General features: G+C 49.6%; 10 protein-coding genes across 10 annotated transcripts; 6 read left to right on the top strand and 4 right to left on the bottom strand.

Moving 5' to 3' along the window:
- The first annotated feature begins 523 nt into the window (after window positions 1-523).
- ASPGLDRAFT_45674 (SURP domain-containing protein) lies at window positions 524-3,203 on the top strand. Its single transcript, XM_022546301.1, has one exon. The coding sequence runs from the start codon at window positions 562-564 to the stop codon at window positions 3,010-3,012; it is 2,451 nt and encodes an 816-aa protein (XP_022402378.1). The 5' UTR covers window positions 524-561; the 3' UTR covers window positions 3,013-3,203.
- Window positions 3,041-4,329, top strand: ASPGLDRAFT_1381221 (nuclear transport factor 2 family protein). Its single transcript, XM_022541587.1, has 6 exons — window positions 3,041-3,289; window positions 3,469-3,486; window positions 3,598-3,662; window positions 3,741-3,812; window positions 3,875-3,976; window positions 4,049-4,329. Exons 1-6 carry the CDS (start codon window positions 3,283-3,285, stop codon window positions 4,157-4,159), a joined length of 375 nt encoding a protein of 124 aa, XP_022402377.1. The 5' UTR covers window positions 3,041-3,282; the 3' UTR covers window positions 4,160-4,329.
- ASPGLDRAFT_147179 (PQ-loop repeat-containing protein) lies at window positions 4,270-5,842 on the bottom strand. Its single transcript, XM_022541913.1, has 3 exons — window positions 5,479-5,842; window positions 5,156-5,413; window positions 4,270-5,091 (listed from the first exon to the last, which is right to left on the bottom strand). The coding sequence occupies exons 1-3, from the start codon at window positions 5,547-5,549 to the stop codon at window positions 4,500-4,502; spliced, it is 921 nt and encodes a 306-aa protein (XP_022402376.1). The 5' UTR covers window positions 5,550-5,842; the 3' UTR covers window positions 4,270-4,499.
- A 278-nt stretch (window positions 5,843-6,120) lies between these two features.
- ish1 (double-strand break repair enhancer MSC1) lies at window positions 6,121-8,164 on the top strand (the record flags this gene model as incomplete). Its single annotated transcript, XM_022542683.1, has 5 exons — window positions 6,121-6,317; window positions 6,386-6,532; window positions 6,602-6,800; window positions 6,856-7,635; window positions 7,690-8,164. The coding sequence occupies exons 2-5, from the start codon at window positions 6,457-6,459 to the stop codon at window positions 8,162-8,164; spliced, it is 1,530 nt and encodes a 509-aa protein (XP_022402375.1). The 5' UTR covers window positions 6,121-6,317; window positions 6,386-6,456.
- Window positions 8,165-8,559: 395 nt separating this feature from the next.
- Window positions 8,560-9,262, bottom strand: ASPGLDRAFT_24681 (cytochrome b5-like heme/steroid binding domain-containing protein; the record flags this gene model as incomplete). Its single annotated transcript, XM_022543412.1, has 4 exons — window positions 8,560-8,790; window positions 8,862-9,099; window positions 9,167-9,194; window positions 9,250-9,262. The coding sequence occupies 4 exons, from the start codon at window positions 9,260-9,262 to the stop codon at window positions 8,560-8,562; spliced, it is 510 nt and encodes a 169-aa protein (XP_022402374.1).
- Window positions 9,263-10,368: 1,106 nt separating this feature from the next.
- On the top strand, window positions 10,369-12,151 carry ASPGLDRAFT_65635 (uncharacterized protein; the record flags this gene model as incomplete). Its single annotated transcript, XM_022548920.1, has 2 exons — window positions 10,369-10,535; window positions 10,609-12,151. The coding sequence occupies 2 exons, from the start codon at window positions 10,369-10,371 to the stop codon at window positions 12,149-12,151; spliced, it is 1,710 nt and encodes a 569-aa protein (XP_022402373.1).
- Window positions 12,152-12,661: 510 nt separating this feature from the next.
- Window positions 12,662-13,116, bottom strand: ASPGLDRAFT_45666 (translation machinery-associated protein 7). Its single transcript, XM_022546300.1, has 3 exons — window positions 13,053-13,116; window positions 12,892-12,981; window positions 12,662-12,818 (listed from the first exon to the last, which is right to left on the bottom strand). The coding sequence occupies exons 1-3, from the start codon at window positions 13,072-13,074 to the stop codon at window positions 12,724-12,726; spliced, it is 207 nt and encodes a 68-aa protein (XP_022402372.1). The 5' UTR covers window positions 13,075-13,116; the 3' UTR covers window positions 12,662-12,723.
- A 487-nt stretch (window positions 13,117-13,603) lies between these two features.
- On the top strand, window positions 13,604-16,109 carry ASPGLDRAFT_123949 (putative serine/threonine protein kinase (Prp4); the record flags this gene model as incomplete). The annotated part of the gene is made up of 3 exons (XM_022540445.1): window positions 13,604-14,284; window positions 14,405-14,597; window positions 14,656-16,109. The coding sequence occupies 3 exons, from the start codon at window positions 13,604-13,606 to the stop codon at window positions 16,107-16,109; spliced, it is 2,328 nt and encodes a 775-aa protein (XP_022402371.1).
- A 297-nt stretch (window positions 16,110-16,406) lies between these two features.
- Window positions 16,407-17,096, bottom strand: ASPGLDRAFT_45663 (uncharacterized protein). Its single transcript, XM_022546299.1, has one exon. The coding sequence runs from the start codon at window positions 16,784-16,786 to the stop codon at window positions 16,616-16,618; it is 171 nt and encodes a 56-aa protein (XP_022402370.1). The 5' UTR covers window positions 16,787-17,096; the 3' UTR covers window positions 16,407-16,615.
- Window positions 17,097-17,790: 694 nt separating this feature from the next.
- Window positions 17,791-19,417, top strand: ASPGLDRAFT_1380099 (serine/threonine-protein kinase). The gene is made up of 2 exons (XM_022541575.1): window positions 17,791-18,618; window positions 18,684-19,417. The coding sequence occupies exons 1-2, from the start codon at window positions 17,991-17,993 to the stop codon at window positions 19,361-19,363; spliced, it is 1,308 nt and encodes a 435-aa protein (XP_022402369.1). The 5' UTR covers window positions 17,791-17,990; the 3' UTR covers window positions 19,364-19,417.

Here is a 19,417-nt window from a genome sequence, read left to right as displayed (position 1 = left end):
CGATTGACCGGCGCTGAGACGTCTCTGCCCACGAATACGACAAACATCTTCCATCTTTCCTGAATTATACTCAAGGTACTTCTGTATGAAATTGGTAAAGGGCAATGCCTGAATGATGGAAGTAGCGCTGGGATCTGACCATCAGTTTCAGCAGTTGTCTGTTATTTTGCGGTCACTTCCTATTGGAGATATCATGGATAGCTATGAGCTTTAAACCGAAAATTCTTGGAGGATTACAGAGTATCGTTCTTGAATAGGATAGTCCATATAACGAGTTGTCTCTATATGAGCAAGTCCACAGTAGCCAATACTGTGTCTCTGGTATCAAAGAAATAACAACCACAGATTAAGCCCTCTAAAAACAATAAAGAATATTGATAGCAAATTAGAAGCTTGCTTATATGTCGGCCATTCAGGTGCAAGAATGATAGACAGCGGATGATTTTCCGCTCCCGCCCCAACGCAGCAGTCCTAATTGAGACCGCCGCCCGTCCAACCTCCAACACTCAGTCGCAAGCGCCCGCACGACACTTATCGCTGCGTATCGCAGCTTCCACCAGAATGCCTGACGATTCCAAATCAAAAGGCTTCCCCGATATATCCGCCAAACTTTCCGCGCTCCCCAAGAAATCCGTCTTCGAACGCCAGAAAGCCGAAGCAGAGGCAAAGCGTGCCCGCGAACAAGCCGAGACCGCCGCCGTTTACGAGGACTTTGTCAAGTCATTCGAAGATGACAACCAGACACCAGGTCGATTTCCGACAGAGGGAAGGGTGAATAAGCCGGGGAATTTCAATAATAATAGGAATTCGGGGTTTGGAGGTCCTGCAAAACGACATTTCACCAGCTCCGGTCCGCGCAGTAGCGGTCCCGGGACTCTGGGACCACCTCCGCCGTCGCTTTCTCGAAAACGCACGCACGATGGATTTCCTTCCTCTCAGCTGAATCGGGACTCAGGGTCTGGGGTTTTGGGATTTGGTAATACGAGTACCGGACCGGCTGCGGCATTTGGTGCTTCGGACGACGAGGAGGAAAGGACTACAGATGCGAAGGAGGCTGAGAGGGCGGCTGCTAAGCCTACGTTGTATCTGGCATCTTTACCTCCTGGGACGTCTCCGTCGGTGATTAAGTCGTTGATTCCGTCGACTTTGGTTGTTGATGGTGTCAAGATTCTACGACCGCCCAGTCAATCATCGACGGATCGAAAATCGGTGTCCGCTATTGTGACTCTGGTGAATGAGTCTGCAGCGTCGGATATAGACAGCGCTGTTAGCGCACTTCAGAATAAATATCTAGGCTGGGGGTACAATCTCTCTATCACTCGCCATCTCTCTTCAGCCGCAATCAGCTCCTCTATGCCAGTGACTATCGGTCTGTCATCGACAACATCCCTTCCATTCGGCGCCAAAAACATCCCACAAAACCCTGGGGGAAGTCTGAGTCGTGCCCCGCCGCCTGGTTCTCGTGGATTCGCTCCTCCGTCTTCATATGGCCCAGCATACGGTAGAGGTGGGCCGTCAACACGGGTCGAAGTGAAAACACCATCAGACCTAAAACAACTCAAATTGATTCACAAGACTTTGGAGAACTTGCTGGACTTTGGCCCGGAATTCGAAGCACTACTCATGAGCAGACCGGAAGTACAAAGAGAGGAGAAATGGGCCTGGCTCTGGGATCCCAGGAGCCCTGGTGGTGTTTACTATCGATGGAAGCTATGGGAGATCCTAACTAACACCCAGTCCAGAGAGGCTAGGCGAAGGACTTCCGAGAAAGCCTCAATGATCTTCGAAGATGGGCCGAGCTGGCTCCTTCCGGAGACGAATACCAAATTCGAATATACCACCCGCATGGACGAGTTTGTCTCGGATGAGGACTACAATTCCTCTGACGAGGAACACTCTGATACAGAAGAAGACAGGCGGAACGCTGGTAGCGCACCATCAGCTGATGGATTAGGCGGTGCCAACGAAGGATCGGGTTACATGAATCCTCTTCAAAAAGCCAAGTTAACGCATCTTCTTGCTCGACTACCTACAACCCATGCAAAGTTACGGAAAGGCGATGTTGCACGTATCACAGCATTTGCGATCGAACACGCGGGAGCGGGTGCCGATGAAGTTGTCCAAATGATTGTTTCCAACATCCTCAGTCCTCTTGCTTACACAGGAGCGAACCCGGATCGTGAAATCGAAAAGGACATTGCAAGAGGGGAGGACCTTAACGATGACAACGGATCGAACGAGAAACCGACTCAAACTCGACCGTTATCCTCCAAAGTGGATACATCGGCTGCTAAGCTTGTTGGCTTGTACCTTATTTCTGATATCCTCTCATCTTCAGCTACTAGCGGCGTCCGGCACGCATGGAGATACAGACAACTCTTCGAATCAGCACTCAAATCAAATCAAGTTTTTGAGCATCTTGGGCAACTGGAGAAAGATCTGAAATGGGGTCGACTCAAGGCAGAGAAGTGGAAACGAAGCATTGAAAACCTCTTACACCTGTGGGAAGGATGGTGTGTTTTCCCTCAGGGAAGCCAAGAACACTTCGCACAAGTATTCGATAAACCACCGCTTACCGAAGAAGAGCAACGCGAGGAAAGAGAGAAAGCAGAGGCTGAACGGGCTTCCAACGCATTTGCCAAGGGGAAGAGTAGGTGGAAGAGTCTTGATGAGGAGGCGGCAGCAGCAACAGGGAAATTTGACCCCAGTCGACCTCCCGTCATGGACCCGACCCGGATGGATATCGACCAGGAACGGGTTACTTCTACTAGCCAGGCGGACTTTGATGGGGAGTTGATGAGTGACATTGACGGTGTTCCCATGGAGGACAGTGATCTGGAGGAAGAAGCACCAGACGGCGAACCTATGGAAGATGAGCCGCCGGATCAGAAGGGAGAGGGGTCTGAGGATAAGCCATTTGAGCAGCAAGAGCCAGCACCGGAACCTCAGCGTCCTGCGCGAAAGCCACGACCCAAGGCAGAGGACATGTTCGCAGACTCTGACCCAGAATAGTTGTAGTATTCTATTATATTGGGCGGATCATGAGAATAATGATAGTTTATATTTCACATCCTATACGGCAGCTAACCATGCTTTTCTAGAATGTTGTAACCCTGTTGGGCGGCGCTTCTTTTCTGCCCCACAATTCCGCCAAATACAATCACTGCCTCTCCTCTCTTTTCTCTTCTCCCCCTCTCATTTCGCATCCCATCCATATACCCTCAGTTTTTTCTGTCCTTTTGATCTCTTCTAGACACAGACACACGTCCTCATCTCTACAAAATGGCCGGTAAGTTCTTTGCTCGTTTATCGCGATGCGAAATGTGCGCCCTTCGTTTTGTTTTGCTGCCCCTCCTCAGCCTCCCCCCACGCCTGGAATCTGTGATGCAGTATAGTCGCATATGCGCAAATGATCTAGTGCATTATATATGGATATAAGCTAACATACTTTTCATTTTCTTGTTATAGACTTCAGAAACATCGCTGGTACGTGACATCCTCGGTCTCCACGGTCATCGATAAGACGCCGCAGCAATATGTGGAGATGAGTACATGGATGGAAGGAATAAAAAATCTGACACGGTCACGCAACAACAGAGCAGTTCGTCCAGTTCTACTACAACACCTTCGACAATGCCCGGGGCAACCTCTCTGGTCTCTACGTACGCTGAACCCTCGATGGATACAAAACACATGGTGTTGCGAAAAGTGATTAAATACTGACGGCTGGAATGCTACAGCGTGAGCATTCTATGCTCACCTTCGAGACCGAGTCGCTTCAGGGTTCTGGTCCCATTGCCGAGAAGTTAATTGTATGCTCGCCTACTCGTGGAATCTTGTTTATGTATGCGGAACGACGCTGACTCGGTTCCAGAGCCTTCCCTTTGCCAAGGTCGCTCACCAGGTTTCGACCCTTGACGCTCAGCCTTCCAACGAGCAGGGCGGTATCTTGGTCATGGTCACCGGTGCTCTTCTGGTATAGCCCCGTCTCCTACCGTCCTAGAATGTTTTCGCGTACTCGAACTAATTATGAATTCTCGGGATACAGATCGATGAGGAGCAGCGCCCCATGAACTACACCCAGACCTTCCAGCTCCAGCCCGACGGCAGCGGCAGCTACTTTGTCTTCAACGACATCTTCCGCCTGGTCTACGGATAAATGGAATCGCAGATGATGGATCTATAGTCGGTTGAAGAAAAAATTTGAAGCGTCAAACAATCAAGGATCATTAAGCTGTTCTTACTTTACACTCCGTTCTGGAGATACGACCGTGCATGAAACAATAGTCTCATTTTAGAAACCAATTGATTATTCGCAAGATTGGCTTCGTTTATAGTAGATCTTTTTATCTTTTTATCGTCAGTCTGATATGGGAATGTTCGTAGACCTGTCTTTTAAATGTACATACAAAACCAAAGTCCATGTGGTTGAAACAAAGTGTATATCGCTTTTAATGTCTCGCTGCAGAAAGTCTTCAACCATTTTAGGTTGAACCAACTCATAATTGCCTCTGCAAAAGAGGAGTGTCCTCAGATGGCTGATCATCAGTCTGGTGATCCTCGCGATCCTCCACAGACCCATTCGGAACAACATCTGCACTATGGGTCTGACCCTCCTTCTTCTCCGGACCAAAATACTCAAAGTATATAGCCAGGAAAAGCAACGTCCCCTGCAGGAACGCCGTCACAACAAACACCCCCCAGGTACTCCACCCCTCCGATCCCAGTCGCGCTGCCAGACTACCCGCGAAAACCAAGCTCCCGGGCGTTTGAATGCACATCATCGGTATACTTAGACTGCCCACGCACCGGAGCTTGAGGGTCGTGTGGATCTGCGGGAAGTATTGGATCGAGGAGAGGACTGCGGCGAGGATACCTAGGAAATTGGCCCATGCTTGGAGTGACGAGCGGTTTCTGAGCTCGAAGACAAGGGAGATTATGAAGAGGACGACGATGTGGACTATGGAGAGGCCTGCTACGGCTAGGGCGGTGCGGTATGTTGGACCATCACCTTCTTTGGAGGAAGTTTCGGAGGTGTCTGGGGTCGTTGTAGATGTGGCCCGTGGGAAGTAGATGACGAAGAGGAAGAGACTATAATCGACGCACTTGTGTCAATACTGTTCCAGGCTTGAAGACTCGATCAGCCCTGACTTACATGGTAAAGAAACAGAGCCACTGAACCCCAACCTGGAGGATGCCCAGCAGCGCCGAAAAGCAGCTCAATCCATCAACCTCCCTACAGCATGACGCATCCTGGATGCTTCGTGGGAGCACAAGGATGTTTGCCAAAGATGACGATGTAGACGTCGTGCCCAGCAGGACGAAGTAAGGAGAGATACCGAAGGAACTCTTCAGGGAGATTATGCGGAGATGCTGAGGGAGGTAGGAAATAAGGATTCCGATGAGGATCAAACTATGGAATTTCGAATCTGTTTAGCAATCTATTCTTGGAGGTATGTAAGAAAGAATCGATCATACATGGACAACGCGAAGTTCCAAGAACTAGCGGATGCTAGGTCCGCGCAATGGGGGGTCAAGTTATCGTTCATTGTTTGGGTGATGAAAGGTCAGGACGAAATGCACTATTCTATTCAATATCCGGATTGAAGCAGGATATCTCGTCTTCTTAAAGAAAGAAATAAAGGGTAGGAAGATCGGATGAAAGAGACCGCTACTTTTGAGACTGGGGACCCTTGATAACGATGGCGTTAAAAGAGGAGATAATGAGATAGGGGATCGTCTGTCTTGACCAGCAAGCGAATAAAGAAGGTTTAACAACTAAACCAACATCATGCCCAGCATGAAAGGAAAAAGCAGATGAGTTGTCACAGCATGAAAAGTTGATTCTTGAATAGAAATGAAACTACACCAACAGCTCATCTGATGGCGTTGTCGGGCAGTCAGGTGATCCAGCAGCACCTGACTTATCATGTTTGGTGCTTATCGCTAGGTCATGTGAAGATAAGAGCTCTAGCTGCTTACCCAAATAGGAAGCGATGGCATCAGTCATTCTCCAGTGATCAGCCAGGGATTCTATCAAATCTACCGGCGAAAAGCCACCAGAGGAAAGAAAACCAGCAATTGCTGGGAGCAGATCTATTCATTGTTTAAGGCCAAGAGCGACAACAAAGCCACTACACTGCAAATAAGCATCCGATGACGCCAGCACCCATCGTTTCATAAAACCGGCGACAACAGCAATACGTCACTGTCTGATCATCCGCTCTTCATACTTAACTGCCACCGCTGCCATTTTCTTCTATGCATTTTGCCATGAACTACTACTAGCTGGGAATACTTAGCTAGATTATATATCTGTGAGTGTTATATCCTTTATCCTTCTCATTGGAGCTTCTCGGATGATTAACTGTGTAATCGCTCTCAGTCAGGACTGTGAAAGCAAAAACTATACTTGCTATAAAAGCCCTCAAATAGAGGCACAAACATTGCGCCAGGATGAGATTCAACTGGGCTTCCAGCTTGGTGTTGCTCCTTACGACCACGGAGGCGGCCAACTGGTTTAGCAAAGCTGGTATGTACACAAACTAGAACTTGTACTTTTCCAACGTAGGACTCATTTGCTGATAACATAAACTTGCAGTATACAATGGATGGCATGAAACAGAGCTAGAGCGGTGGCTCTCTGACCACGATGTCCCGTATCCGTCGCCTGCGGATCGCAGAGATCTTGAAGGCTTGGTGAAAACGAATTGGGACGACAAAGTCCAAAAGCCCCTCGGACATATCTCCGAGCAGGCCTCAGACCAGTGGCATCATGCCAAGGAATGGGTTTTCGATAGGTGAGTACACTCATCTACAAACGAAGCGTTGGACCATTGCTCATTGTCCCAACAGCTGGTCCGACTCCCAGATCAAGGCGTTCCTCGACCGGCATGGCGTTCCGGTCCCTCAGCCACGCAAGCGGGACGTCCTTATTAGCACTGCTCGTGAAAACTACGAGCCTATTGCGAAGAAACTTGGTGAGAAAGCTTCCTACCCTGGTAACTGGCTCTTCGCTACATGGAGCGAGTCCGAGCTGAAGGAATGGCTTGATGAGCGTGGATGGCCTGTGCCTCAACCATCGACCCGTGACAAGCTCATCGCATCCGTGCGTCGCAATGCTAGATTAGCCAGTATCCAAGCTCGGACCATTTCTGCTTCCGCGTCTGTTTCTGCTGATGCAGCTCAGGCTACCCTGAGCGATGCGTTGTTCAGTGCGTGGTCTGATTCCGACCTGAAGAGGTTCCTGGATGAGCATGCAATCCCGGTGCCGCAGGGTTCCAGACGTAATGAAATGATCGCTTTGGCGAGGAAGAACCGCGCCTCCCTGCTGAGCCAAGCATCTACGGCTTCGGCATCAGCTTCGCGTCTTGTGGGAGCCGGTACTACCAAGGCTGGAAACGATTACGCACAGGCAACTGATGACGCCCAGAGCAAGGTTCAGGAAGCGTTTGACGCTGCCGTTCAGAACTGGTCCAACTCGCGCCTCAAGGCATACCTGGACGCACGAGGAATCTCTGTCCCGCAGGCCACCAAACGTGATGAGCTTTTGGCGAAGGTTAGGGCAAACAAGAACAAGGCCGCCAGTGCCTGGAACGCCTGGACTTTTGAGACCTGGGACATTGAGCACTTGAAGTAAGTTGATACCGATTATATTATCATTCAACACCCATCTAATCATGTCTACAGGCAATACCTGACTTCGATGAACGCCAAGGCAGCGCAGCGCGCCGACTCCACCCGTGACGACCTCATGAAACAAGCGCAGGATGCCTACTCTAAAGCCTCCAAGGCCGGAGGCCAGAACCTGGCCTCTGCTACCTCCTACATGGCGCAAGCCACCCAAACAGCCAAGGACGACACTTTCGATACCTGGTCCCACTCCGAGCTTAAAGCCTACCTTGACTCATTCGGTATCCCCGTCTACCAGGGCTCTAACGCCAATGAACTGAAGGCCACTGCTCGTCGTAACTCCCAGTACTTCAAGTACGGAACTACCTCTTCTCAGGGCACTTTGTATGCCAAGCTCCAGGATACGTATCAGTGGCTCCTGGATCAGTTGAAGATCGGGGCTTCGAGTGGAAGAGTTCAGGGACAGGAAGTTGCGGAGAAGGCGAAGGATAGGTCTTCGGAAGCGGTTAGCGGTATTCGCTCTGAGCTGTAACGCTTTTCCCTCCTATGATGTTTTTGGATTGTTGGGGTCAAAACATGTTCGATATGTATTTTTGGATTTATGATGTTTACGATTTCGGTGCTCATGAGTAGTGTCTTTATTATAATGAATGTTCTCATTACTAGCTAGGGCATGATAGGAAAAATTGTATAATTATTTTGTGAATTATGATTGAATCGTTCTTTACAATGTGGCCTGGTTTAGTTTCCTCGAGATAAATTGATAAAGATTGTCGCTTGCACATAAACCGAAATGAGTTATGAAAACAACTTGACACATAGACAGGTGATATGACCGCCACCATACGACACGTCCAATGGCATCCTTGTAGATGGCATATCGAGTGAAGCCAAAACAGGGCCAGGCCAGGCCAGGCCAGGCCCATTTTATGTCTTCGGAGCCTCCGGATCACCTTCAGCGACCAGTTTCCCAACAACCAGATACTTCTCGAGGAACCGCTCCTCCCAGTTCTGGAGGTTCTCCAACTGGTCCTCATTAAGGTCTTTCAGTTCATCCAGAGGTGCCTTGAGATCCTCAGTGAGCATATCCCTGTCAAAGCTCTGGAAAGCCAGTCCGCGCGAAGCGTCGCGTCCGGCAAAGTTTTCATAGGGGCCGCCCTAAGATCGACAAAGTCCTTCGTTAATCATCTGACCACTCATATCCCGCTGTTTTGCAAAAGGCAACTTACCGGCCCGTAAAAGCTCTTTCCTGGTGTTACATCGAAAACACGGCCACGCACGGCAAGGTAGCAAGGGTTTTCGCCCTCACCGTTGAATTCGATGAGTGTTGAGGGGATGAAAGTGCGGAAGACAACTGGAGGTGGACCTTGGGGCAGGGTGACGGGGGCCTTGGGGCGGAGCTGCACGTAGAGGAAAACGACAAAGACGGACAAGAGGATGAAATTGACGGGAGTGAAGAACGGGATCCTAAGACGGTTTGGTTAGTTCGCTTTGTTGTTCTTCCTAGATGAGCTTCTTGGAAATTCAAGCTTACGCTTCGGTTGGCGATGGAACGGGCTCCTCTGTATGAACACATTAGCTATTGTAGTTAGTTTAGTTTGATTTCAATTGACACACCTGCTGCGTTCATTATGCAGATTGTTTGAGGTTATCTGAAGCGATGTTTGGCTTTGGCTTGATAGAAAAGATAGACGGACAATGAGAGCGGAACGGAGCGAGGGCGTCGATAATAACCGTGATGACGAAAGACCGAGGCGCTTCTGGCAGCGCGGAGTCCAACACCGGCTCTATTGATAATGCTAGATCAGGAAAGATTCCCCGACTCCCGCCATTGCTACGACACGTGATGGCTTAAGTACCGATGCCGCGGCACTATATACTCATGTACCGGAGCTGCCGCGTATGCGGCCCAAGAATTTTAGGCAAGCTCTCGCGAGGGAGCCTCTGCCAGCATGTATGATAGAATTAGTTTAGCTACTAGATAGGCGATTCCGCTTCGTCTGTCGTATATTCCATTCCGGGATCTCTGAGGGCACGTGATTTAGCGCACGACTACAGAGTACTACATAGTTACTACTACATGTACCGGAGTAGGGGCCTCAGGCATAGAGAAGTCTAAATTTATCGTAGGGTTTAATTAACTCCTGCTATTTTGGAGGGTCCTTTTGTTACTTTCATTTCAATTCGCAAGAGAAAGAGACCTTTTCTTTTCCTTTTCTTGCCACCATGACGCTGTCACATTGAATCCTTCTGGTAAGGCATTATTACGACCAACCTCATTTATCCCCACGCCCACAGCCCCCCAGTCAGGCATACTGGTTTGGTGGTCTCTTGTTCGCCCAAGTCGCTCGTTTCATATCTCTCTTTCAAATTTAATCGTCCGAACCTTGTTTCTTTCTTTCTCTCTTTCTTCTTTGTTCTCTCATTGTATATAGTTAACCGTGTCTCTGTTTCTCTCATACTATTTTACCTCTCTCAAACTCGCTTCGAAAGAACGCATCTGAGATTCCTCTTTTCGGCAAATCCCATACATCTGCATACATTCTTCGATTGGCAGTAACCTGCTGGATGCATATCTTCGGGTGGTAGTGGTTCAGCCCGTCATAGCGATCTAAAGTCTTGAGAGGTATGTCACTATGAGTGCTGGTGAGGGCAGCGTGAAATCACCAGCTATACTTATAATTAGCCCGACCACCCTCTTACTTTTTCTGAATCAGTCCCTACGCGAGTCTCGTCATGTGGGCTAAAGTGCCTTTTCATCGGGCAAAGTCTGCTACGATTGAGAATTCGACGACGAGCACCAGTTCTCTGAATCAGAGAGACTATCGGTCTCCAAACCGGTCTTCAAGCGCACTATCGGGGGATCAGAGATACTATTCAGAGGATCTACCGATATTGCCAAAGTAAGTTGGCAGATAGCCTACAGACAAGGAAAACAACATAAAAATAATAAAAAAAGGCGCTAACAGCTTCCAGCGAAGATCCAAAACTCTCCCATCCCGGAAAACACCCCGATTCGAAGCCTCGGAGCGCCTCTGCGACGTTTACAAGATTCGCAGCCGCCGAACCCCCGCGTCATCGTGCGAGCAGTGCCGCTTCTCAATTACCCTCGGACCAAACTGACTTCGATCGCGATCCGAATAATAGTAACCTTGCGTCGCCGGATATCTCCCCTCCCGGTACCCCGAACTCTTTGAACCGCAGGTTGGACAGTAGGGGCAGCGCTCAGATTTCGCCGATTGAGGAGGAACCGCAGCACGACAGTATCAAGGCTGAACAAATGGAAACGAAATTCGCCGGCCACATCCCGACTTTGCGCAAGAACGCGCGCAAGGAGAATTTCGAACCGAATCCCGAACGATCTTACAAGTTATCCAGTCACAGTCGGGAGAACTCCGGCAAGTTCGGCGGTCATTCGTCCCGCGTCTTGAGTTGGGGCAAGGAACAGCTTCAGCCGAAGAAGAAATTCGCAGAGGTGCGCAGTCGGATTGCGAAGCAGAATGATGATGCGTCTCCCTTCATTGCTAGCGAACCATGGAGGGGACCCAGTGGACGGGCGCCCATAATGGATCCAATTTACGAGAAGCCCCGAGCAAAGTCGTCGTCACGTTTGCATCCTTCCAGAAGCTTTGACCGGCTGAGGGAGTATGACCAAGCACCTGACTCCACAGCTCGCCTCCAGCCGTCGGTAGTTACCACAATCACAGCCCAGGACAAACCTGCAGGTTCCCGGAAGCAATCAACCAGCAGGAGCAGGGCTCCTAGCGCCAGTGCAGGCTCGCAGCCGCCGGTATCTGAAGGCTACAAGAATAGCGCTCCGCCACGAGTTGACCTGCCAATGTCTGATTTGGACACTTCGCTGGCTGAATTCAAACTAACTGCTCCTACTCCTACTACTGACACGTTTCCTACCAACGACGAACACCAGCCGGACCAATCAGAGCTCCCCGTGAGTCGCTCCAGCGCCGCAACGGACACCTCTGCAAGAATGGGGGATAGTAGGACCAGTTCTCCAGCCCCAGGCAGCATAGCGGACAGCATCGAAAGCGCCTCGCAGCAATCGACCGACAATGGTTTAGCAATCATGTCCAGGAAACGACCAGTTCCCAGCACAATGGCTCCGGGAAGGAAGCCAGTTCGGAAGCCTACTCCAATCCAAGCCGCAGAAGAAGCAGCAGCCAAAGGCCTTTCGCCCGTTCCTCCACAGGAACAGCAACAACCAAAGAATCGCATAGAGGCATTGGAAGAACGGCAGGGTACGCTCGCGCGGCGCAAAACAAACATTACTACAATAATCAGCGAACTGAACCAGGTGTTTCAACCCACCTCGACGGCGTATGATATGGCTGCCCGAGAGGAGGTCAAGAAAACGATTGCCCATCTCAACAACGAGCTTGCAGGTATTGTTAGAGAAGAGCACGATGTTGGTTTGAAACTTCTCCGGGCTTGGAAAAAACGCGATGACCAGGATCTCTACGGCGGCGGGACTGGTCTATGGGTTAAACGGGTGACCAGCTGAGAGCCCCGGGTTCCTATTCCTTTTCTTAATTCCCTCGTTGTCCTCACTTTTTACCTTACTTCCCATCGGCGGAAGTTTTTGCTGGCTGGACCATGACCTTTTCTATCTCCTTACCCACTGATACCCTTCTTCTATTTCAAGAATGATGCAAACAACAAATCCCTTCTTTTACTTGGTCTTATTTCTTTGGGGGTGCTTGCGGAGCTTGTTGGCCTTTCTTTGTGCAATATGGAGAAAGGCGTTGGTGATACCCCATTTGTCTTTTTGTTATCTAGGAGAGCCAGTTTTTCTTTTCATTTCACCCAAGACATGTCTGGAAAAATGTCATCTGGTTTTATGTTGAAGCTCAAAGAAGTGTACGGAGTACGAAACCATTCTTTTCCATAAGAGACGTGTAGCCCTCCTTCTCGCGCAGAGAGCTGAAAGGTACATTAACCTGTAAATTTATACCGAGAATAGAACTTGCTCAATCGCCGTAGCGAATAATGCGATTGGTACTCCATTATCCCAATGCTCATCCGTAGCTCGTAGTATCGTGATTCTTGAGTATAACACAACGCTGGGTATCAAATTTATTTCTTTCCCGACTTCTTAATACCCTGGGAGCCCGTGTTCAAGGGACCCTTGCCCTTGGCCTTGTCCAGCAGATCCTTCTTCGCCTTAGCCTCTGAAAATTTCAACACAGGTTAGCAGACTGCCTCAACAATTGCAACACAGACGTCAACAGCGCAAGAACATACCGGCTTTTTGCTTCTCCTTGAACGAGATATCATCTTCATCGAGGTCCTTCTGCGACTTCTTAGGAGCCTTAAGGGGCTTGATCTTGCCGCCTAGTAAGCAGGTCAGATAACGTTAGCTAGTTTCCGATTGAGTTGGGAATTATGCGCAATAGTTTGCTAACCTTCTCTGCCTTGGCCACCCATTTTGTATGTTGTGTGTTATGAGAAGAAGGAGGAGGGATATGAGGTCCGTGGAGTTTGTCGCAGATAATCGAGGGGAGGAAGAGAAAAAAGTGAGAAAAAAGATGCTTATCGGCGACCGACCATGTTTCCGCCCGCGGGGTGGGGCGCTATCCCTGATAAGGCTAGATTGGAAACCTCTACGGCGAATCTTACTGACCAGAGGTGCTTTTGCTTTGCCGGTCTATCTTCGGTGATCGGGAGTCTGCTCATCTCTCCGTCCATCGTCCATCTATCATCAGTTAACTCAATTTGATACGCTTTTACGGCCCATTGTTTAGCCGCGGTCGAATCTTACAACAAGAGAACGCGAGGGACTGTGGAATCAAGGCAGACATTTCTAGCCGGTTGGACTTTTCCAATACACCATTCCCCAGAATTTGTTATCGTGGCAGCTTTTGCTAACCGAGCTGGTGTCTTTCCCGTTTGGTTTCTTCAAGGACTCCTATACCGTTGATTGAAAAGGAAGTTCTGAGTCTAAGCACCTGTGGCCATGGCATCATACAGGTCAAAGTCTCCATCGACCCCTTCTGAGGGTGAGATCATCGAATCAGGTTCGGAGATGAAGGCAACTACGTCAAAAACTTCTCTTAATGGCACCAGCGTTGACCGTCAAACCAGAGTCAGTACCTCTTCGGCGCCCAGGTCCCGATCACCAGCATCCCTGAGTACTAGTCGATCGCCACGCCGGCGAAGATCCAGATCCAAAACGTCGCGATCATCGAGAAGTCGTTCCCGCTCCCCTTATCGAAGCTACAGAGGAAATAAGCGCAGGCGGGAGGATGATTATTATGACGACAGACGATACTATCGGCAGGAACCGCCGCCGCTACCGCGACAGCGCGCAGAACAGAGGTACGATGACAGATATCATAGGCGATCTAACTCCTACTACGATTATGATCGGGAAGAAGGGTACGGTGGTGGTCTGAAATACACGGATGACTACGACCGTCGTGAAGAGAAGCGGCACCGGAGTCGATCCCCGTACCGCGATTCGTACCACGAGGTTAGGAGACCCAAGCAATATTCCGGTGATGAGTGGAATGGGAGCACAGGCCCGCGAGGCTTCAAAGAACAAAGGCCATCTACTGAACAGTTAGTGAGCGAACGAGGAAGCGTTCGATTCGTCGCTCAGACCTCTAAACAAGATGCTGAATTTCGGGAGAACCAGGTGCAACAACAGGCTTCTCATGCCAGTTCTCGTGTTGTAGATAGGTATGTTGTTCGAGGCCCTTATGTATCAACATGTCAAGCCAATACTAACGAGCTCAGTGTGCCTACTGAACCACAGGAACAGCAACCTGCCGAGGCAGTCGACGAAGCAGCTCAACTGGAAGCCCGCCGGAAGCGACGTGAAGCCATCAGAGCGAAATACAAGAGTCAGGCTACGCCTTTACACCTGCAGGCAGTCCACGCTGGGGACTCCGACTCTTCGACACCAGGCGCAGATTCAAACCGTGCCAGTGCAAGCCAGACTGCATCGGGTAAGCATGCTCTTTTTTCTTGTGGGTGACGAGTTAAACGTACTAACATCTCAAATAGTTTCTCCTCAGTTAACCCCCGTCCAAACGCCCGGTGAAAACACGGCAGATCCGTTCCCGGATTTCGAGGTTGGCAAAGATGCTGATTTGATTAACGACACTGCACCTGTAGATGGCGCTGAAAAGGACGAACCATCGGCAGCAGACTATGACCCGACCCTTGATATGAAAGAAGATCGAGAGAAACAAGGTCCTAGTCAGGAAACCTCATCAGCCGCGTATGACGAGACGCAGCCTGACAAGCGGGATATTCTGATGCCTGATGCGACTGAGAAACCGCCTGCGCCGGCGAAGACGAAAGATCCCTACGATATGTTTGCGGAGGATGACGATGATATGTTTTCCGAGGAAACGCAGGAACCAACAGATTCGGCGCATGCAGCGGCTGTACCTCAACCGCGGGAGCTAGACATCAGCATGATGGACAATTGGGACGACCCCGAAGGGTATTACAATGTCCGACTTGGTGAGCTAATCAATGGCCGGTATCATGTGCAGCAGAATTTGGGCAAGGGGATGTTTTCGTCTGTTGTGCGAGCTACAGATTCCAAAACGGGCGGACTGGTTGCGGTCAAGATCATTCGACAGAATGATACGATGAAGAAGGCGGGTATGAAAGAGATCGGCATTCTGGAACAGCTGATGGAGGCGGACCCTGAAGACAAGAAGCACATGATCAAGTTCGTGCGGTACTTTGACCACAAAGGCCATCTGTGCATGGTGTTTGAAAATCTCAGCATGAACCTGCGAGAGGTATTGAAGAAGTTTGGACGAGATGTGGGCCTCAATCTCCGAGCCATCCGGGCGTATGCGCACCAGATCTTCCTTGGGCTGAGCCTGATGCGCAAGTGCAACATTCTGCATGCGGATCTGAAACCGGACAATCTCCTGGTGAATGAGCAACGCAATGTCCTCAAAGTGTGCGACCTGGGATCGGCGTCGCCGGTGTCCGACAACGAAATCACACCGTACCTGGTCAGCCGATTCTATCGGGCGCCGGAGGTTATCCTCGGGATCCCCTACGACTACGGGATCGACATGTGGTCGATTGGCTGTACGCTCTTTGAGCTGTACACGGGCAAAATTCTGTTTACGGGCCGAAACAACAATCAAATGCTACGGTCAATTATGGAATGCCGTGGCAAATACCCGCCGAAGTTGCTGCGACGGGGCACCCTGGCGCACCTGCACTTTGACGACATGCTCAATTTCCGGAGCACGGAAGAGGACAAGGTGACGGGGCGAATTGTGACGCGGGTGCTAGACTTCAAGAAGCCGACGCGGGATCTAAAGACGAGGTTAATGGGTCATGACACGAGGCTGAGTGACGGGGAGGCGAAGGAATTGAATCTGTTTGTGGATCTGTTGGAGCGGTGCCTGAGCCTGAATCCGGAGAAACGGTGCACACCGACGGAGGCGTTGCGACATCCGTTTATTTTGCGGCCTAAGAATTGATGTGTACATTTTTGTGCTCGTACATAATTAGATAATTATGTGAGATTTCTATTTTCTCTCTCTCTTTTTTTTTTTTTTTTTTTTTTTTTTTTTTTTTTTTTTTTTTTGTTTGTTTGTTTGTTTGTTTCCTCCCCCTCTGTCTGGAATGAACAGGTGGAAATAATGGTTGGTTGCCACTACGCCACTGACGCATCGATGGGAGAACCGCGCCCGAGTGAACCATGGTGGCAAGATATGGGTATCTAGCGCTCTATTATACTCCGAACCCTGTATACTCCGTACGCTGTATAACACAATGATGAGGTATGACAACGAAAATGGAAGAATTCGGGAAGATGATCGTAGCTCACAGGAGGAGAGGGAGCCGTTGGATGAGCCGTGCGCAGTCAGGGTATGTGTCAGGGTAAGTATACAGAGCTGCATGTGAGGATTCTACCTTGCTTATTCTATTACTTGTACAGAGTAGAGTATGAGTTATATCATATGTTTCCATCTTACTCGACACTTCATATGTACGGAGTACTCGGTCCAGCACAAAGAATCCCCCTAGTTGGCTGCGGTGACCAATAACAAAGTCTCCGGCTATAAAAAGGCAAGGCTGAGAACAGGGCTGCTCCGTGGGTGACGAGCCAATCAGGGGGTTGGAAGGGGGTGCAACGTGGCCTAGCCTCACTCATACTTGATTGTTGTAGTCGTGAGTTTATGACTGACTGACTGACTGACTGTGCTCCGTCCTCGGAGGGAATGAGGGGGTGAGCTGAGCTGGCAACAAGTAAAGTAACTACCCCGTACAAGTAGTCAGTAGTGTTAAGAGTTAATACCGTTCTTTGTTCAAAGCAAACTATTCCTGTTGTGATTACTCAGCCGCTGATGGAGTGTCACACACACCGCCAGGGATTCTGTTGGGGCCCCTGCGCTGCAGCGGCGGTAGTGTGCGTTAGTGGTCACAGCCACTATGCTCATATACTCATATGTGATAGTATTCTGTATTCTATTCTGTACTCTGTACAGTGTTGTGTACATACACATATTCTTGTGTACTAAGTTATATAGAATGAACTGTGATGTTGTATTATTCCATTGTATCCTATTCTATTGTCTCTATCCCCTATGTATTCCGTACACACTATGAATATCCTGCCCCACGCACGGCCCAGTCGAAGCATCATACACGGCAGATGCCCCCTCCTGATTGGCAGCCCGCGATCGGCCCAGATGTAACTGACCTGTTCTGGTATTTTCCTGACAGCTGAGTCAGCGCCCAGTACCGGTAATACCCTGACGGTGGATCCGCATCGCCCACCACGAGGCGGGTCGAGAATTGTACTAGTATTATTTGGCTTATTGCCAATCCTTTTATTTCTCCTGCTGCTTCTTTTATTCTTCTTAATTCTTCCTCATACTTTTTAATCGTCGCGATTTTCTTTTCTGTCCATTTCCTTTGCTGCTTGTCTCTTTTTCTTTTGCTGTTCTTCTGCATATATTTCCCTCCTTATCACATAATCCTCTCACCTCCCCATACAACAACGACAACAACAACAACAACAACAAAACAACACCACCATCACCACCCAACAACACATAAGTTGCCTCTTTATTCGACCCGTGGATTTAACTTTCCTTGGATATTTGCTGCATCTCTTGGATATTTATTTGCTCTCCTATATGGATCTTTGAAAAAAGAAAGAAAGAAGAAGAAACTACAAGAACAGGATTTAAAGACTGCTTATACCTCCCGTGGATTATTGATTGGAACCTGCCACTGGATTGGATTGGATACATTCGGATACATTCGACCCATTGGATATTCCTGGATTTCTCTATTTCTCTCTTGCTTTTCTCTTTTATATTCTAGCCAGGAGTTCTTCCCTAGGATACGCCATGCTTCCTCCATCTCCTCTATACACCATGTACCCTACCGCTCTCCCGACTCCGCCACCATCGCCGCCCACCGTCGCCAGACCGGTCGCGCCTGAAGACCGATTGGGAATATTGCTGGCCAACCGTCTAAAACTGACTGGGATCCTGGGCGTAGGCGCCTATGGGGTTGTTTACACTGCTATCGACATCCACACCCAGGTCATGTATGCCGTCAAGGCCCTCAACAAGACCGGAGACCCCCGCCAGCTCAAATACCAACAACGGGAGATCAGATTGCACCATATGGCCAGCCAGCATCCCAATGTCGTTTCCCTCGTTAGCATTATGGATGCTCCGGATTGTACTTATGTGGTCCTTGATTACTGTCCGGAGGGTGATCTCTTTTCTTCCATTACCGACAAGGGTTTCTTTGTCGGAAATGATGCCCTGGTCAAGCGCACTTTCCTCCAGATCCTGGATGCTGTTCAATTCTGCCACTCCTTAGGAATTTACCATCGGGATCTCAAGCCGGAGAACATTCTGGTCACCGACCAGGGCATGACGGTTAAGTTGGCCGATTTTGGCCTTGCTACCACGGACTATCTTTCGCCGGATTTTGGTTGCGGTTCCACGTTTTACATGTCACCAGGTAGCCTTTCCCCGTCCCCTTCCCCCGTCTTGTTTTGTCGAACGTCGTGCTCATTCTCTCCAAAGAATGCCAACAACAGAATCCCCATCCCATGACTTGCTACGCTGCCGTCCCTAATGATGTCTGGAGCCTGGGGGTTATCCTGGTCAACCTGACCTGCGGACGTAATCCATGGAAACGTGCTTCCATTGAGGATCCCACATTCCGCGCATACCTAAAGGACCCGTTCTTCCTGAAGACCATCCTTCCCCTGTCCAATGAGATGATTTTCGTCTTGAGTCGCATCTTCGATTGCGATCCCGCCCAGAGGATCACAATTCCGGAACTGCGCAGGTTGGTCCTGGATTGTCCGCGGTTTACCATGACTCCTGTTACGCCGTGGGTTTCCAACGGTGCTCCTACTCCTCAGCATCCACCTTTCGTCCTCCCCCAGGTTCCGGCATCCGTTCCCGTTCAACCCCTCATGGCTTCGCATGCATCCGCTTCCTCTTCGGATACTTCTTCCTCCTCCAACTCCTCTGATTTCTCTGACGCCGCTTCCGATATCACTTCCCTGACTGAGGATTATTCCGATCTGGATGCTTTATCCGCGGTGCCATCGGCAGCCGGGTTTGGTCCAGACATGGACTGCCCCAAGGACTTTCCTTGCAAGTCGGAAATGTTCAAGTGCGATGACAACCCAGAGGCCTTCTACATGCCTTTCGTGCCGTTTGGACCTACCGTTTCCACCATTTCTGCCTGTTAGGCTGTTTTGATATCTTTTCTTTTGGTTTACTTCTTTTTAATTTCCTTTTTTTTT

The sequence above is a fragment of the Aspergillus glaucus genome (genome assembly GCF_001890805.1).
Source record: "Aspergillus glaucus CBS 516.65 unplaced genomic scaffold ASPGLscaffold_7, whole genome shotgun sequence".
Taxonomy (NCBI): Eukaryota; Fungi; Ascomycota; class Eurotiomycetes; order Eurotiales; family Aspergillaceae; genus Aspergillus; species Aspergillus glaucus.
This window is presented reverse-complemented; position numbering and strand designations above follow the sequence as displayed.

Excerpts from the sequence above, each read along its gene's own strand:
- ASPGLDRAFT_1381221 (XM_022541587.1), top strand. Across the intron at positions 3,663-3,740 it reads GCAACCTCTCTGGTCTCTAC|CGTGAGCATTCTATGCTCAC; the intron begins GTACGCTGAACC and ends GGAATGCTACAG. Across the intron at positions 3,813-3,874 it reads CCATTGCCGAGAAGTTAATT|AGCCTTCCCTTTGCCAAGGT; the intron begins GTATGCTCGCCT and ends ACTCGGTTCCAG.
- ASPGLDRAFT_147179 (XM_022541913.1), bottom strand. The coding sequence starts at position 5,549 with ATGAACGATAACTTGACCCCCCATTGCGCGGACCTAGCATCCGCTAGT. Across the intron at positions 5,414-5,478 it reads TGGAACTTCGCGTTGTCCAT|TTTGATCCTCATCGGAATCC; the intron begins GTATGATCGATT and ends GAAATTCCATAG. Across the intron at positions 5,092-5,155 it reads TGGCTCTGTTTCTTTACCAT|TCTCTTCCTCTTCGTCATCT; the intron begins GTAAGTCAGGGC and ends CGTCGATTATAG.
- ASPGLDRAFT_45674 (XM_022546301.1), top strand. The coding sequence starts at position 562 with ATGCCTGACGATTCCAAATCAAAAGGCTTCCCCGATATATCCGCCAAA.
- ASPGLDRAFT_1380099 (XM_022541575.1), top strand. The coding sequence starts at position 17,991 with ATGCTTCCTCCATCTCCTCTATACACCATGTACCCTACCGCTCTCCCG. Across the intron at positions 18,619-18,683 it reads CACGTTTTACATGTCACCAG|AATGCCAACAACAGAATCCC; the intron begins GTAGCCTTTCCC and ends TTCTCTCCAAAG.
- ASPGLDRAFT_45663 (XM_022546299.1), bottom strand. The coding sequence starts at position 16,786 with ATGAGTGAGGCTAGGCCACGTTGCACCCCCTTCCAACCCCCTGATTGG.
- ASPGLDRAFT_45666 (XM_022546300.1), bottom strand. The coding sequence starts at position 13,074 with ATGGGTGGCCAAGGCAGAGAAG. Across the intron at positions 12,982-13,052 it reads GGGTGGCCAAGGCAGAGAAG|GCGGCAAGATCAAGCCCCTT; the intron begins GTTAGCAAACTA and ends CCTGCTTACTAG. Across the intron at positions 12,819-12,891 it reads CAAGGAGAAGCAAAAAGCCG|AGGCTAAGGCGAAGAAGGAT; the intron begins GTATGTTCTTGC and ends TGAAATTTTCAG.